Source organism: Drosophila arizonae, chromosome X (genome assembly GCF_054131065.1).
Source record: "Drosophila arizonae isolate 15081-1271.41 chromosome X, UAZ_ARI_1.0, whole genome shotgun sequence".
NCBI classification, from domain to species: Eukaryota; Metazoa; Arthropoda; class Insecta; order Diptera; family Drosophilidae; genus Drosophila; species Drosophila arizonae.
The window spans coordinates 19,609,435-19,622,698 of record NC_142927.1 but is presented as its reverse complement, the minus strand read 5'-3'; the positions used below and the strand labels follow the sequence as shown (position 1 = coordinate 19,622,698).

Sequence of the window (13,264 nt, the reverse complement as noted above, 5' to 3'; positions counted from 1 at the left end):
CATACATACATAATTATGTACATACCTATATGTATGTGAGTGTATTATTTTATTTTTATAATTCAGTGCCATAAAACTGTCAGAGAATTTCGACCGCAGACTGTCAATAAATTACGAGTTATGCGAGTCTAAACATTCGCCGGAGGAGGCTAAGGGATTTCTAACTAGCTCTGCTCCAAGTTTCAGTCGCCTGCTCGCTTCGTTTTCGGCAAATGGAGCTGGAGCTATAGCTGAAAGGCGTACAACATTGTCGGTACGTGCGTCGGTGCGCCCGGCCACACCCTGCGTCCCTGCCATGTGCAGTGTGGCCAGAGTTTATTTATTTGTTTACCACGATGGCATTGCTGGTGTGCGCAGCAAGGTCTTGTTACGAATATCCGCTTGCCCGCATTGACTTTGGCACGAAGCGTTTCCTAATCCTTGGGCCAGCACCCACGCAGCGGGGGGCGCACTTCCCCACAGCACACACCACCCCCCCACCCGCCCACAGTTCCCCCATTCGTCACCATTATTAACCATTGAACTTAGCCGGATATGCGCTTGGCAAGCGAAATTATGCTACAGGCCACGAGCCATCCGAAGCAAAAAGAAACAACAAAAGTTATCGTAAACAAGCGACGGACGAGGGCTAAACGAGGCTAACCAAATGACGAATACAATGTTTAAATTACTGAATGATATTTAATGGCATATTAACTTGAAAAGGGGCTGACATCAGAGGGCAATCAGTTTAAGGCGAACGAGATGAGGAGCCTTATACATATATACATAAACACATATATATGGTGTTGCGGCCAGAGGATCTCTTGATGATCACCGGAAAGCGCAAGCGTCAGGTCGACCATCCGACAGTGTTTTAGGATAGACTGTGTAATGTTTTTGTAATTAAAATGTGAAAAATGCTTTTAGAAATATTTACAAATTTTGCATAAAAATCAAGTTTCAAATTAGCTGATCTGGTCATGCGTCAACAGGCAGTTGCAGACATTCGCTCACTATTAAATTTTTTTTTTTTGGTTTTTGTTGTTTTGTTGTTGTTAATGTTGTTGTTGTTGTTGTTGTTGGTTTGTTGTGTTTTGCTGCATTGCAGCATTAAGCGTCACAGCTGAAGCGAACGACCTTGCGACGCTTCGGTCCATTTGGCTGCTTCAGGCATGACTTTAAAACCTGAGTATTGGTCTTGGCCTGGCTGTGATCCAGTGGCCTGTTCTTGTTTGGCAGCGATATGAAGTCCCGATACGCGTTGGCCGTTAGATTTTTATGCTTGTTGTCGGCCTCTATAGATTGTGCCGATAGATTGCATAGTTTGCCATTGGGGCTCTTGAGCATCGAGTAGAGCTGCGTTGAGTCCTTCAAGGGGAGATGCATTGACCTCAGGCCCAGCTTCTTTTGCATGCCCGTCAAGTTCATGTGAAACGAGTTTGACATGTCCAATAATTAGTGAGTCCGCGTTCTTGCCAACAGGGCCACAGTGCGTCGTTGCCAGATTGCTACCGGAAACTGAAAAGCCAATAATGAATTTAGCACAAAATACAATCGAAATTGCTGTGTGTGTTACTGATTAACAAACGTATAGGTCCAAAACTAAATAATTCTACGACAAACGACAATATTTCGAGCTCTCAATTTTAAACTGAATGTGAAAGCAATGTTGTCAAACATACAACGACTCGAGTTTTCGGCCCTTGTTTCCACAGTCTACTGAGAGACCCGGATTTCCCACCAAGCAAAGTGCGTCGACATATATCTTGGGTTCCACTAAGCCATTGCCAACTCACCCATATGCATATTTTTATTTATTAGATGGCAGAATTTTAAATTTATATTCATGTCAAATGTCCGGGTGTCATGTTGGCTCAACTGTCTGTGAAAGCTGCGCAACTCTGTGGAATGGAATGGAACAAAATCTTGTTTTCTTTTGCGTTTTTTTTTTATTTTATTATTATTATAATTTTTTTTTTTTTTTTTTGAGAAAAAGATGGACAAATATGCAATATTTTATTGCTGCACTAAATAAATCAATCAAATTTAAATATATATAATCCACATTACTATTTGAATACACTGAATATGTGGGAAATCAGAATGTATTTTTTTTTTATGAAAAAGTGTGTAACAGGCAGAAGGAGGCGTGGCGGATTTTATTATATTTTTTTAATTCGATTTTATTTAGAAGAGTTGAGTGACTTGCGTTGGCTTGAACTGCTGGCGCAGCTCGAAATAAAATTTTAAAAATTCGATAAGTATTCCCATATATATCGATAATAACAGTATCAAAATTTTACTGTTAAATTATACTGTATACGTCTGTGCAGCTCGAGTCTCGCGACTATGTATGTCTATCTATCTTATGTTTATCTTGCACAATTCAGTTTTTTATGTATATGTACATACAGTAGAATACCGATAATTCGAAATGGCAAGGAGATCGGGTTCGATTTACACTCGAATTCAAATTATAGAGAATTATTGAGAATGATTTTCTTTCAAGAGGATAGAAATTCTTTCGATTTATCGCGATTTTCGATTTGACGAGCTACGAATTATCGAGACTCGACTGTATATAAATTTTTGAGTTCACCAAATTCTTTAGGTCAGTTGCAAGTATAGGTAATATGTGAACAAGTTGGCTTATTTACTAAATTACAAACTATTAAATGGGTTGAGTAGATCATATTCTGAAAATTTCAATGGAATCTACTTAGTTATGCAGAAGTTATAAAACAAATCGTTTGGTTAGTTGGCAAAAGGAAATGGGCTAGCATTGGGCTTATACACATGCCCACCTACATTCAAATATGTGAGTCTTTGCCTATTCAAGGGAATCGAAATTCCGATTGTAATTGGAGCATCGCCAGTCGCAGTGAACTGACGGTGCTAGTAGAGCTGATGTGAAATTGTGAGCTCCACTTTACATTTTACATTTTACATTTTTGGTTTGCTTCACATTCGGTTCGTTCGAGGCTCGAGGGCGGGCATCTGCAAGTCGAGTGCCTATCAGATTTGTTATTTGTGATTTATTATCATATTTCATTTATTCTGCGAAACCAAAGCCCTGAACAACTAGTTTGGCTACATGCTCGCAATCCAACATTATCGCCGCAATTGCCCTTTGTTTATTAATAGCGCAACAATTTGAGTTTGTTACGCACATGCGAATGCCGCACGGAGCGGAAATCGAAACGAAGCGGTCCGCAGGCTGCTCTTCTATTCAGTTGCGTAGGTTCCCTTATTATTGTAATTTTTACGTTTTTTGTATGTATTTTTCTTTTATTAGGAGCATCATTATTGTTATTATTATGAGTGTAACTTTGTTAGGGACTCGCGCGTGGGCCTGCCTGAGCCTTATTAAATTTCCCATTTGCCGACCTACCCATGCAAATGGCGTTCAGTCGAAGCAAATGTGCTGCGCAACGCCATGGCCCATGGGCCACACGGGCTGATTGCATTTATGGATGTAGAGACGCATTGCTATGCATATGCTGCGAAAAAAGCAATTGAAACTCATGTCCAAAGTTCCGAAACGATCAAATTGCAAATGTAATTGGGCATCTTTTGAGCAGAGGTAAAGTAATTTCAAGATGAAACAGATGAGCTTTGCTTGTTCGGTTTCGAATGAGCTGCAATCGCCTTTCATCTGGCTGTATGACAGCTCATGGACGAAGCATGCTCAAGCGAGGAGCATTTCTTATGTCCGATTATTGACACAATTCCACTCCAGCCATGCATAGGACAGGGCCAACAGATGCCAGTTAATCGAATGTGTAAGTTTCGACTCAAAAGCTATACCAGCTCACAATGCTTGCCCCGCACTCGCCTTCATTACTAATGCAGTAGAGGGTCGTCCCGGCCAGCGAATGCCAGTGAGGGGGACCTGAAATATGTAGCATACTTATAAGGGCACATGTCAGTGATTTTCTTTGTGTGCTTCGCATTGCTAGCAACCCGCAGCGTCTGTCCGTTGCTAGTGCTGAAATGCTGCTAGATTTGTTGCACATGCAACTACATAAAAAACCGATTCACTTGAGTGTGTTTGCTTTTGTGCGTGTGGTTGCAAGCAGCATGGTGATGGTGTGTGTGGCACGGGAAGGGGGAGGGGGAGGGGGAGGGGGAGGGGGAGGGGGAGGGGGAGGCGGTGCGACCGGCGGCAATTCGGTGGCAGCAGTTTAATGGCGCAGCTGTTGTGCGAATTGCGTGGAAATGGCCAACGAAACTTGGTTGATTTTATGCGTTTCGCAATCGCGACTCCTGGGGCAATCAATTTTTATTGCTCAAGCAGCGAGCGGAGAGCCGAGAGCAGCGAGCCGAGAGCAGCTGGAGACCAGCGTCAGCTGCTCTAATAAGTTGAAAAACAACCTCAGCAGCTCAAAGGTTGCAATAACTCTCGTCTCCAGCCTCGCTACCAGCCCCATCCCCCCAAGCCCCACCCCCGCTCTTTTGATAAATTTCATATGCACACAGGTAACATTTTGTCGTTTGTTGCCGCGGCAACATCCATATCCTCAGCCATTACCTGTGCACTCTATGGACTGCCTTGCGCATTACCGAAATTTCGGATAAATGTTTTACATATTGTAAAATAACAATATAAAAATTTTGCACACAGCAAAGCACACACATGGGTTGCTCACAAAGTCACTGAAAGAGAAGTTGCTCCATTTTATATACAATTATATTATTGTTGTTGTTCAACTGCTGAATTCATGCCATTCAAATTTGGTCTCTTGGCAGCACAATTGTTGAGGCATAAAAGATCAGGCCTCAAGTGTATGAATAGCCTGGTATACATCAAATGTATTGGGAAATGATTGGGATTATGATAAGGTATAGAAAGTCTGCTTTCGAAGTCCGATTAGCGCAATAATCAATAACATTAGCCGTGATATTTGTATATTAGAGAAGAACTTAAATTGGAATAAAATTATATATATGTATATATATATATATATATATATATATATATATATATATATATATATATATTTCATTTTGCTGTAAGACCACAGCCAGCTCATAATCAATTGCTATAGCTAAAACTGCCAACTTCTGCGTCGACCCTCGCATACTTATCGCAAAAGTCTGTCTGGCTGGCAGCTGCTTTATACTTAACTTGGCAGCTAAAATTTCACTCTAATATGTACATTACACTCGTAATGTATGCGTGTATGCGTATGCGTATGCGTGTGTGTGTGCGCCTGGAGATGAGGAACTGCGGGGGCGAGTACCTTGTTGCTGGGTACTTGAGCAAAAGTCCTGACAATATCATATGCCAATGCTTCTTATTCAAGTGGTTGGCCTCCGTTGATGCTTTTGTTGTTGCTCATCTTTTGGCCAGATTGTAAGCGGCTTATTGTTGTAAATCATGAACTTTTATGACTGCCCCGATTGTTGCTGTTGCCGAGTTGAATGAGTTATTTCCGAAGAAGCATATGGGAATTGGGCATTTATAATGCACTTTTTGCACTGAGAATAAGAGGGAGAGGGAAAGGGAGAAGTGCTTGAAGAGTGCTCGATTTAACTCTACATCAAATACATTTGCAGCCATTCAACTGCAGGCCAAATGTGTCCATTAGCCGTTCAGATATGTGGCTGAGCCAAAGTGAATATGGTATTTGATATGGCCTACATGACGTCCTGTGGGCCACAATCATAATCATTCACTTAGCTCGCACTTTAGACTTTTGGCTAAGCCCCAGCCTTAGCCGCCATCGCTCGGCTCCATTCCCCAGCAGCGAATCTCATCTGAATTTTAAGCAGCGTCTGTCTGCCTACACGTAGACAAGTACAAGACAGTTGGAATACAAACTCTGATATAGCCAGATATAGCCAGATACAGATACAGATACATCTTATACAAAACATTTTCAAGTGCACAGACACTTCTTGCAAAGTTAGAGTCTGCGTGTGGCTCGTCAATTGTAATACAGTCATCTACACCCACTCACACATATACACATGCACAGAGAGATAGAGGGGGAGAGAGAGACTGGTTTGTGGAGGCGGAGAGATATTGGCCAACTGTTCTGTGTCAGCTCCATGTTGGCATTGTCAGCAACCACTTGTTGTTGTTGTCATTGTTGTTGTTGTTGCTGTTGCTATTACAGACGCTGCCTTTGTGCTGTTATTGTTTGGCATTGGCTCTCGTTGTTATGCACATAAGCATAAAATATTAATACCCTTAACTTCAATAGCAAACAGTAAAAAAATATATATATATATATATATACAAAATGCAAAATAAATAAAAAACAACAAAGAAGGCGCTCTAGCGTAGAAAGCAGATGCCCATTGCTTGGCATTTTATAAAGCGCTGTTGTTAGGCCCTTGGCGGCGTTGTTCTGCAGCAGATTCTAAGCCCAATTATGCTGTCATTTATGTGATATCAAAAGCAGAGAAGCAGAAATAGAAAAAGTATATGCAGAACGTGAGGGAAATTCACTTAACCGAACACCACCCCTGGCTCAGTCAACTTTCACAACGTTTACAGGGTATGAGACAGCTTAAAAAAAAAAAAAAACAATCACACACATAACAAAAGTCTTTGTTGAGAATTTAAGTCTTTTGATATACAAATTAGAAGTAGAAATCGAAATAAAGAAGACAAGCGAAATTCTATGCATTCTACGAAATAAAGCTTAAAATTTATAACACAAATTTCAGAACCCATCAGAAAACAATTACTTTTAAAATCGGAATTATATTTCAATCATAATCGAACTTTTAAAGAGATTTTACAATGTTGGCAACATATTTTTATGAGAATTTAGAATTGCTTTAACTATGAATAGCTTCAATTCAGCTGTATCAAAACTATCAACTGTATAGATATACAATTTGTTGTATTATCTATTTTATATAAATACTAAAATGTTACATATTTCATTTATATAATATAATATAGCATTTTTTAATGCTATGATATCATTATATGACCTAGTTAGTAGACTTAAAATCTTTTGAAGATCATGTTAAGCCACACGAATACATACATGACTGCAACAACTAATCTATAGTTCATCGATATGTTGTGCTTAGAAAGCCTAGTACTTCTATACAAATAACAAGAAACACAATATCGTTCCATGACTTTTTAGACTTTATGCCAAAAAATCGGACTTTGCGTTCACAGTGCATTGCCAGAGAGAAGTAAACGAGATCTATGAACAAGAAGAAGAAGAAAAAGAAGAAGATTATGTTGTATAAATAGAAGAAGGAGAAGTAAAAGAAGATGAAAAAAGAAGAAAAATAAAGAGAAGAAGGAAAACAAGAAGAAGAAAAAGAAGAAGTATAAGTAGAAGAAGGAAAACAAGAAGAATAAGAAGTTGATAGCTCATTATCTTCATGCTCTATTTGTGGATCAGTGAGATATGTATATCCCACTATGCTCAGTGATCAGTGAGCTACAACGATCCATGTTAGTTCGGGTTATGCTGAACTCCGATGTAGGACAACCAATAATTTATGATGAGCTGATATCGTTCTTTGAGAGTTTTACAATTTGAGGAGGATATCCAGAACGGCTCGAAGAATGATTGAGCTACAAGAACTGATGCTCAACTGTTACGCCGGAGAGAGAACTCGTACAACCATATTTATTGCTGTGCTTCCGCGTGCTTTCTAATTTCGGCATGGAGCACAAGTGGTTTTTCGTGTACTCATGGTCGTATATTTTACAATGCTTGAGCAACTTGTATATGGTAAGGAAGTCAGTTTGAATTTGAGTACACCTGCCTCAAGTTCAGGTTCAATTCTAGCACAGATCATATATAACAAGGTGGAATTTGATGAAATGCTGACAATATTAGCATCGGATCTGAAGTGAGATAACAGATTGCTTATATGCCAAACGAATGTGGATCCCAGCACAGTGAATTCTTAACAAATCTGGATTTCATTATCTTTCGACTAAAAAATTCTTGTGCATATTTAAGCATTTAAATCGTTTGCTCTGGAGGCCCAACAACTGAACAACTATTTGGCATCCAAGTGGAGTCAAACGCACAAGTGCTGAGTCAATATATACATATATATATGTATATATCTATGTGTGCATATATAAGTGTGTGTGAGCCTTTGTAATTTCCTTTTCTTTTTAAAAATCTTTTTGCCTTTGTTTTGTCTGTGCTCTGTGCACTTTTACGACTTTAATTATGTAAGTACATAATTGTGTTATTATCATAAGCGCAAGGACTTGGTGCTGGTCAGGACCCGTGTGCTCTTTATGGCCCAGAGTCCGTGTCCCAATGCTAAGTGTGCGTCCAGGCCTAACCTTGTCTGACCGGTCTGCTTGGTAAGCATTTTACGGCCATTAAGCCCCGGCAGTATCTTTTTCTGTTTTTTTTTGGTTGCCTGCGCCAGCTATGGGGGCCGTTAATGCCACGCCCCGCTGTCTAAAGTGCGGGGAGGCGACGGCCCCAACTGACATTGTAATCTGTGCTCCATCTCCAGGCATTGTTGTGCTTGTTATTATTATTTAAATTATGGAATGCGCAGTGATTTTAATTATGCATTCGAACATTTTCAGAGCTTCGCTTATATTTTTCGGTTTTCATTAGCAAACGCGCGTGGAAACCGGACAGAGAAGCAATGGGCAAGAGGGGCAGTGGGGCAGCAGGGCAGCGGGTGAGGGCTAATAATTGAAACTTAAACGATGATTATTGCTCTTCGCTGCTTCTGGTTGTCGTTGACAACAGTTTACTTACTTTTAATTAGAGTGCAAATTAATTACACATACGTACGACTCTAATTTTCTTAGTCATCATCATCATCATTGTCATTATTTGTCTTGTCATTTATTTGTACTTTTTTTTTTTCGTCTGTTTGCTGTGCCTTGTTTTCCATCAAACGACTGCTAATTATATCATGGCTTTAAATTATTTATTATGCCTACATTGCTGGGATCCTAGCTTCGTTCTAAGGCTCAATTTCATGCAGTATTCACACGGCTGTGTGTGTGTGTGTTTGTGTGTGTGTGGGCGATTGTTGTTGGCATTGACAGCCAAGGAGAAGTCTCGAAATGCCAGCCGCTAATTGAAAATAGAATGCGATTCAAATGTTGTATCCCATTTCATGCCCAAGCCACAATTCCATTAGCACAATTTAGGCAAACACTTGAACAACTATTTAAGTTCATGTTTTGCTGTTTGCTCTGGTGTCACAAATATAAATAATGCAAAATATATTGATGGGACTTACGGTAAGCCAATGGCTTACGCAGAGAGTGGTATTCAATGCATTTACAAATTCAATAGAAAAATTCATGCCGAGAAGTTATTTATAGTATTTATAGTAAATATTTGTTTAAAAATATATTTAAAAAAAAAATATATATATATATATATATATATTTATTTATTGAGCTATTGATGAAGCAACATAAAACTTAACTTTGTTTTTATTTTATTTGAAATTTATTTTGAACTGCAATTCATATTTGAAGCTGCCTTGATGCCAAATGGATTTACAGCCTTTAGCATTTGTATGATGATACATACATTACATACATATATATTATATAGAAACTGTATATTTAACTTTACCAGCAGACACTCTCGCCGCTTCAATGGAAACGGCTTTTTATGCAACATTCTTTTTTTTTTTTTTTTAGCCTCGGGCAGTTTGTTGTTCCTTATAACAAATATGCCGCTGGGCAACGGCATTTCAGCTTGTAGTAAATTATTATAAGTTTACAGAAGACACAAGCTTACACACACACACACACACACACAAACACGCACAGAGAAAAGGAGATAGCGAGTCAGCCGTTAACTTCGCTGATATTCCTTAAAGGCAATTCGTCAATGTCAAAATTATGACAGTGGGCACGCTTATGTGTGCGAGTACTTTTTGCGCCTGCTGTTGCAATTTGTTGTTTCTGCGCCACACCCTGAACATTTGCCGCCTTGCCGGCTGCCACTTGGCATTTGCCACTTGCCCCCATCTTCCGGCAGTTTCCAGCCCACTTGCCTCACTTATTTACGGTCTCAAACCAATTGCCGTTGGTTGTCTGCCTGCCTGGCTGTCTTTCTGTCTTTCTGTCCTTCTGACTTTCTGCTTTTCTGCCTTTCTGGCTTCTGCCTTGTGCCTTGCGGCGCGAATCTGCGGAATGTCGCCTACACTATCCTTGGGCCTAGTCGCTTGCCTCCTGCCACCTGCCATTTGCCGCACGCTTGTTGCTTGTTCTTGGCATGACGGAAATAAATTGTTATTAATGCGTTTGGTTCATACGACGCCTTCGGCTTTAGTCTTTCATTCAGTTCAGTGCCACATTCAATGAATTATTTGAAACGCGCGCTAAATTCTAAATGGCTTTGTGTGCGCCGCTCTGACTCCGCCAAGCCCGAATAATGCGCGCCAATTTAATGCGGCTGCCACTTGTTGAAGAGGACAGAACGTGTCCATAAACTGTTTACGGCTGCCGTCAAATTGATTTGTGCCAGGCAAACGAAGCAAATCAATTGCACTGCTCCAGCTAAGGTAATCATAATGCGACTCAATTGACGGGGAAGCACACAGATGCCGTCGCCTCCTGGCCAGCCCCAGCCCCCAACCCCTAGCCCCATTGTCGTTTCCATCCTGCCAAGTGAAGAGTGTCAGAAAGCTTAAAAGGAAAATCAGCAACAGTCACAGACGCTGCACACGCTGTGAACTCGGCTAAGGCTCGAGTAACGGTAAAAATATAGGTATATAAAAAACAAAATAAGGACGAAAAAATAATGCGGAATGTGCTCATAAAAACGCCACGAAATTTTCCAGAAAAGAATTATAGGGAAAAATCCGAGCTGCGCCGAAAATACACTAATTTAATTGCTAATAAAACTGAATCCCATTATCATTAGCATTATTAGAATTATTATTGATTTCATTTTATTACTAGTACTTCAAATATTCTTGCTTCTAGTACTATCTCTACTAACATTGTTATTACCATTAGTTATACTCATGATTGCTGTTATTATTATTGTTATTGCTCATTATTATAATTGTTATTGCTTATTGTTCTTATTGTTCCGTCTTCAATTCCCTAATTACATTTTATAGAAAACAAAAACTGTTGGTCATTATCATTATTATTATTATTATTATTATTATTATTATTATTATTATTATTATTATTATTATCATTTTTATTTTTATTATTATTTTTATCGTCATTATTATGTATAGGAAGTAAAAGGTTCATCACTCATATAACTAATCTAAATATTATCATCATTATTAGTATTTGTATTAGTATTATTATTAGCTTAATTTAGTCTCAATTTAAGTTTTCCTTTGTGGCGGGCAACAAACTGGGCCACATAGCCTGCATATTGACTTCAGAGAGTATCCCAGGAAAGATGACCGACCGCAGGACTCGAGACTCGTTAAATTGTACAGCAGCTTCCGTTGAATGTGCCACGCCCCTCTTTTGGCATTCTGTAGGCAGCGTGGTTGGCCGCAGCCGTAATAAAATTGCAGATTGCCTCGTTTAACGCTTTGCATTCGGGCCCAGCCTGATGATGCCTGGCCCCCAAGCTGCTGCTCAGAGGCTCATCATCGTCGTCATCTTTGGTATCGTTGTCGATGTTGTTGTTGTTGTTGTTGTTGTTGTTGCTACTGCTGTTGTCCTTTATTTGCATTTTACTGTGCGTTGGCCGAGGAATTTCAAAACAGATTTCTTGGCCAGATTGTACGGCGCTAACAGTTCATTACCCAAATGACTGCTGTGGGCGACACGGCGGGCAGGCGGGGGCCAAGTTCAAGATTTAGGGGTAACAGCCAGTGTTGAAAATGTTTGTTTTTATACTCATTCACGAAAGTGAATCAGTATATTGGTTTTGTGCAATGTCCGTCTTGCTGTCCGTCCGTCTGTCCGTCTGTCCGTCCGTCCGTCTGTCCGTCTGTCCGTATGAACGCAATCTATTTCGGCGCTATTGAAGCTAGAGACTTGAAATTTGGAACACATACTCGTGTATATCTCCGGTTTATAAAGTGTTAAAATTTTCCCGATCCGCCCACTAGGGGCGTGGCAAATAGGAAAATGCATTTTCCGATATACCAGAAATCATGTTTGTTGAAGAGCTAGAAAGCTGAAACTTGGTATGTAGGTCCGCGTTGACCACCCAAGATCACGAGCTATGGCGGATATATCTACGCCCATTGGGGGCGTGGCAAATCGGATAAAACTGTATCTCCTAAAGTTGTAAACCTAGAATGCTGAAATTTTGCACGTCAGCTAATGGTATGATTCTATAAAGTCTGAAGATAAATTATAAGTCTACGCCCGTTGGGGGCGTGGCAAATCGGACCTGAAGATATAGTGATTTTTTTAAATTCTCCTATATTTTGGACACTATTGATGACAGAGACCTCAAATTTTGTATATATACTCGGACTGATCACCCAAGACCAAAAAGTTTTGTCGGATATATGTCCGCCCACAGGGGGCGTGGCAAACCGCAAAAGTTTATATCTCCTAAAGTATAATAGCTAGAAGCTTCAAATTTGGATAGTTGAGTTACTGGTAGCCTCCTCTATCGATTCCCCAAAAATAATTTTTACGCCTCTTTGGGGGCGTGGCATATCGAAAAATACCCTGCAATTTTCACATTTTTTTAGGGTAAGCATTCAAACTTTGCAGTTAGGGTAACGTTATCTCTTTCTAAAAACTGACCAAAAATGAGGTGTCTACGCCCAGTTGGGGCGTGGCAAATCGGAAAAACCTGTATATTCTACAGTATTAGAACGAAACTTAACTACTAAATTGTTGATGGGATGTGAATGAGTATTCCGCAGTCGGTAACGCCCGACTGCAACGTTCTTACTTGTTTTTTTTTTTCGTTGTCACATTTTCGGACCCGAGTCGAGTCGAAAAGTTTTGGCCATCTTTCTTATGCATATTGCTGGCATAGCTGACGCCGCTCTGTAATTTTCTCTTTAAAACTTTGACACAACTTTTTTAGCCAGCCACGCCCACATCGCGAACTCTGCCAGATTAAGTTACATGACATATGTATATGTATATGTGTTTGTGTCTGTGTGTGTGTGTGTCTGTGTACGTATTTATTCTTGTTTGGGGCAACTCTTGGGCTGTTGATGGAGCTGCAAAAACTTTTTAATAGTTGCTCATGCAAAATCATTTACAAGTGCCTTTTAGTGACATTGTGTGTGTTTGTGTGTGTGTGTGACTGTGTGTTGTGCCCAGTGTGTGCTTAGCATATGTAAAAAAAAAAAATATTAAAAGTTGATCAAAGTGCCCAAATTGTTAAGCATAAAAATTGTA

The 13,264-nt window shown here is 39.9% G+C and overlaps 2 protein-coding genes across 6 annotated transcripts in view; one reads left to right on the top strand and one right to left on the bottom strand.

Moving 5' to 3' along the window:
• LOC108620054 (uncharacterized) overlaps positions 1 to 13,264 on the top strand; it is a 62,809-nt gene that overhangs the window by 42,732 nt on the left and 6,813 nt on the right. The window lies entirely within an intron of this gene.
• On the bottom strand, positions 662 to 1,693 carry LOC108620058 (uncharacterized). The gene is made up of 2 exons (XM_018016926.2): positions 1,559 to 1,693; positions 662 to 1,500 (listed from the first exon to the last, which is right to left on the bottom strand). The coding sequence occupies exon 2, from the start codon at positions 1,426 to 1,428 to the stop codon at positions 1,093 to 1,095; it is 336 nt and encodes a 111-aa protein (XP_017872415.1). The 5' UTR covers positions 1,429 to 1,500; positions 1,559 to 1,693; the 3' UTR covers positions 662 to 1,092.